Source organism: Malania oleifera, chromosome 4 (genome assembly GCF_029873635.1).
Source record: "Malania oleifera isolate guangnan ecotype guangnan chromosome 4, ASM2987363v1, whole genome shotgun sequence".
Taxonomy (NCBI): domain Eukaryota; kingdom Viridiplantae; phylum Streptophyta; class Magnoliopsida; order Santalales; family Ximeniaceae; genus Malania; species Malania oleifera.
The window spans coordinates 118,100,974-118,105,958 of record NC_080420.1 but is presented as its reverse complement, the minus strand read 5'-3'; the positions used below and the strand labels follow the sequence as shown (position 1 = coordinate 118,105,958).

General features: G+C 33.2%; 1 protein-coding gene across 1 annotated transcript; it reads left to right on the top strand.

Annotated features, from left to right (window-relative positions):
* The first annotated feature begins 2,407 nt into the window (after nucleotides 1-2,407).
* On the top strand, nucleotides 2,408-4,504 carry LOC131154342 (germin-like protein subfamily 1 member 7). Its single transcript, XM_058107045.1, has 2 exons — nucleotides 2,408-2,637; nucleotides 3,773-4,504. Exons 1-2 carry the CDS (start codon nucleotides 2,505-2,507, stop codon nucleotides 4,324-4,326), a joined length of 687 nt encoding a protein of 228 aa, XP_057963028.1. The 5' UTR covers nucleotides 2,408-2,504; the 3' UTR covers nucleotides 4,327-4,504.
* The last annotated feature ends 481 nt before the right edge of the window (nucleotides 4,505-4,985 follow it).

Below are 4,985 nucleotides of genomic sequence, written 5' to 3'. Positions count from 1 at the left end.
AAATATTTTTAAAAAAATTAAATTTTAAAAATCACAATTTAAACGGGTTACCCGTTTGTTTATGACCCATTTATTAAGCAGACAGTTTTGGTTTTATCTATTAGTCTATCTATTAATAAACGGATGAACACAAATCCAAACTCATTTAATCCCAACTCATTTATAACCAGCCAAAACTCGACCCATTTACCCGTTTTGTCACTCCAAGTCTTTTCTATCTTTATCTTTCATTACCTCTTCGAATTTAAGCCTTTTCACCTTCATTTTTCCCTCCTTCTATGATTTCTACAATTTTCACACTATCCTATCCTTATACTTTTGATGAAATTTGACATAATGAGTCCATTCATAATCAATCTAACATCTATTCATTTAAATTTATACCACTCCTTAGAAGGTGCTGGATTTTCAATCAAATAAAAAGCAAAAAAATAAAATAAAATAATAATACTTAATTTGAATTTGTGTTTGGGCTCCTTTCCTCACAAAAATTTGATTTAACTACTTAATTACTTGACTTATTATTAGAAGGGAACTGTGAAGTAGAGACTTAAAATAACTTAGGAGGAGATAGGGAGTAAGGATTTAATATTCTTGAATCTATCAAAAGAAATTGTCCATGATCGTAAAAATTGACGAAAAATGATTCAAATAGCCGACCCTACTTAGTGGAACTAAGGTTTGGTTTTTTTGTTGTTGTAGCTATGAGGTAGGTCATATCTTTTTCTGAGTTGATGTCAATTAAGGGTTTTAAAAGGAATAATCAATTTTTAAAAGAATATAGACTCATTTTAAATATAAAACAAATCATTGATGTGGTTGAAAATTCAGACCTAAGGTCTTCAATTCAAAGTTGAGGCTACCAAATTTTTGTTTATATATATTTTTATTCTTAGAAATTAAGTCACCTAATAACATCATTGCCAAAGATTAATTCCTAAAAAAAAAGGATAGTAATAATATATAGGAAGTGGGAGAGAAAAAGAAGTCTTCCAGCCTTACTGTATTACATGGTTAGGTACATAGCATATATATATATATATGTTGGTGATTTCAAAAAGGTTCGTTGACCTAACTCATATGAACTGCCCTGAAAACTTGCAAATTAACTGATAGTATGGCCCAATTAGACTCTAAATTTTGCCTTGCAGATGATAAGATCAAACTTGTTTGGAGTTATATGCAGCGACTGACTTATTGAATTATCACTGCTAGCCAAATGATTTTATTTGTAGAAAATGTTTAAGCCATTGGTCAAAAGTTACATTTATAATGATATTATCTGTTTAAAAAAATAATAATAATCTCTTGCTTTCCAAAATATAAACTATATTCAATCTTATTCCAAAAAATAATTATTCCACAGAACAAAACGAGCTGTTAGGTTCTAATTTTCGTGGAGGTGGGATGAGGAATGAATTATCTCTCATTGCATAATTCGTGCTCGCTAATTGCTAGACCTCCAATTAACAATTAATTTTGGTGGTTATATTCTAACCGGCATGCCATCTAAAATTTAATGAGTAAGTTTAAAAAATACTTTCAAGTAAAAGAAATATTTATATCTATATTTAATTGTATTTTTTCACTTTTCCCTCCAAATTTAAATTCAATTAATTTGACGAATTTTTTTTTTAACCTATGTCAATTATTTCAAATCTTTAAATTAATGTGAGACAAAAAACTATGAAGTTCTTTTCTTTCTTTCTTATAAATTAATATAGGAGATTTTGTTGGATTTTGTAGAGTTTAGTTGTGTTTTGATTCAGATGATGATCCGACCTGAAATAATGTTGCGTCGTAGCCCATTGGAATCCTGTGTGCAGGATGTATGAAAACTGTTATTTTTTATTATGTTTTATGTTCTTTGACACAACTTTGAGAGCCGCCGCACTCTGTTTTTTTTCCCTGATAATAGTGAAATCCCTACAACCCCGTAAACGTAGGCAAATTACTGAATCACGTAAATACTGTCATGTGTTTTTTCATCGATTTTTTTTCTCACAGGTTTTGCGAATTTCATGTTAATTTCCCTTAAGATCTATCCCCTGATGTGACCCTATGCTGGTATTTTAGATGTTAAATATTAAATAAATTGGCTCAACGAAGAACCATAATTTTCATTAAAAACCAAATGAGCATGTATACACTGACACACACATTTTGGATTGCTAGCCATATTTGAATCAAAGATGGTCGTTGTATACTGAATATACAAGTGTGCGGGAAGAATTTAAAAATAATTGTTCGTTGTCACTTTGACAGTCCTAGATGTCAGTTATCTCTCTGCTTCTACAATATTAAAAAATCCATTGAGCGTGAAATCTAGCTAAAAGCAGCCAGCTAGCAAGCTAGGAGACTGGCTCCTGTTTATCTCTATAAATACTGGCTTCTGCTTCTGCTTATACTCCTCGCTCTCTCTCTCAGCTTAGACGACTGATCACTACTGAATCATATATTCCCTCCCTCTCTGGCAGTCTCTGCGACAGTTAGCTCCATCAACAATGGTGAAAATAGGTGCTGAGTTCCTCGGAACAGTACTCGTGGTTTTGGCTTTGGCTTCCTCATTGGCCTATGCCGCAGACCCAAACCCCCTTCAGGATTTCTGTGTTGCCATTAACGACACAAAGGGTGCTGGTATGTATATATATATATATATATATATATATATATATATATATATTTGTATTCTATCCAGCTCCCTTTTCCATAAATTTTCTGCGCCTCCCTTTATTTCCCTTTCAATTTCTTTTTTAAAATCAAAATATTTGTTTAAACGTCCTAAAATATTTCTACTCCAAGAGAAATTATTATGTATATCATGTGTATATAAGGGATTTAATTTGATTTCATAATGTGTATATATTTTATTAAATTAGGTTATTTTTTATGCACATGACGAAATCAAGTTCTATTTGGTGTCTATACCCCGTGTAGCTAATATTTTCTCATATTTCAAGCACGTTCTAATCACTCTTGACGGTAGGTCTCCCTTCCAATTTTACCTTAAATGTACACTAAATTGACTGGGCTAAACTCCTTGAAAATGATATTTCTAGCATCTTTAATTATGTCCTCTAGTAGGATAGGCGTGGTCATCCAGTCAAGTTCCCCTTACTTCACATCAAATTATTATGAACACAAGATGCTTATTGTTTGAAGTGATTTCATTAGTTAAGACCTAATTTTTTCTTGAATGTGTAAAACTTTGCGTGGGTTTATCTTATATTGACACACTCCCATCATCAAGTCCGAATCAGTTCACACAAATTCATTTTCCTAATTATAATTACCTTAATGTATTGACCTTTTAAAAAAAAATTACCTTAATTTATTCAACCATTTTTTATATTACCCTATTTTTTATCCACACTTGGAGCTTAGAGCTGGTTTATCTTAAATTGACACCCTCTCATCCGTCAAATAAATTGACCCAAATTCATTTTCATAATAATTACCTTAATCTATTCAATTATTCTTCTTCTTTTTTTCCTTATATATCATCCTATAAAACTTAATTATATAAAAATCATAATAATTATACTTTGAATTCAAACTTGGGAACTTAGGCAATTCATGGCATCACGATGAGAAATTGTTCAGCAAATATTCAAAGCCATAAACTAAAGCATTAAAAGGTCACAAAAATAACTTCGATTGTCAAAAACGTCCTGCTTAATCTCATCGGTTGCATGCATTCTCATAGGCAAATCAAGTCATGCACAAATTATTCCATTCATTTCAAACTTCTAATAACGTGATTTCCATGCAGTGTTCGTGAATGGTAAATTCTGCAAAGACCCAGAACTAGCAGTGTCGGATGATTTTTTCACATTCGGAATCCAAATACCTCGAAGTACCTCGAACTCACTGGGATCAAAAGTTACCATGTTCAACGTTGACACCATCCCGGGGCTCAACACTCTAGGCGTTTCCATCGCTCGTATTGACTATGCCCCTGGCGGTGTCAACCCGCCCCACCTTCACCCCCGTGCATCAGAGCTGCTGGTGGTGGAGGAGGGCACTCTCTACGCTGGCTTTGTCACCTCCAACCCTGACAACCGCCTCTTCACCAAGGTCCTCTACAAGGGAGACGCCTTCGTGTTCCCCATGGGTCTCATTCACTTCCAGCTCAATCTAGGCAAGACCAATGCAGTGGCCAAGGCCAGCTTTGGCAGCCAGAATGCGGGCGTGACCACCGTCGCTAATGCTGTCTTTGGGTCGAATCCGCGCATTAATCTAGATGTTCTTGCCAAGGCATTCCAATTGGATAAGAAGGAAGTTAAACATCTTGAAGGACTTTCTTGGTTCGATAACGCCCCTTAGTCGATTAATTAAAGATATGTTACAATCTACAGAGCTAGCCTTCATTTTAATAATTTGTTTCCTCAGATTGTGGCTAGCTATGATGATTTTATTTTTCTCTCTTTTTCCCTTATTCCCGCACATGGGTATTTTCATCTCCTTATGATTTGAATAAAATGTAACACTTATTCTACAAAAATTTGTCCCGTCAATAGTCTAACAAGGGCAAGGTAGGTAGTTCTACCTCCATGTTTGTCGTGGTTTGAAATTATAGTCTTCAAGTTTGAGTGAATTTAGTTATCAAATTATGAAATAACATGTAAACTAAAATTGAAGTCCCATTCTAGTTAAAATTGAATGAGTCAAATGTAGTTTCAAAGTTATCTCTAAAATGCGATAAGGATTCATAATCAACGAGGTTAATTAGGGCAAGTTTAAACAATTATGAGATGCATGCTTAAGGATTGAATACGCTATTCATGGAAACAAATTAAATTCCAAAGAGATCAAAGGGACTCTTAAATACACTTTCTCATTTTGAACATTTTTGTTCTCTTTCCCAATAATATAGAATTACTATTACTTTAAAAAAAAAAATTCAAGAAGATATTCCTTCTTCAAAAAAAAAAAAAAAAACATGCATACACAATGAGTACAAAGTTATTTCTACGCAACAAGCT

Excerpts from the sequence above, each read along its gene's own strand:
- LOC131154342 (XM_058107045.1), top strand. The coding sequence starts at position 2,505 with ATGGTGAAAATAGGTGCTGAGTTCCTCGGAACAGTACTCGTGGTTTTG. Across the intron at positions 2,638-3,772 it reads TAACGACACAAAGGGTGCTG|TGTTCGTGAATGGTAAATTC; the intron begins GTATGTATATAT and ends ATTTCCATGCAG.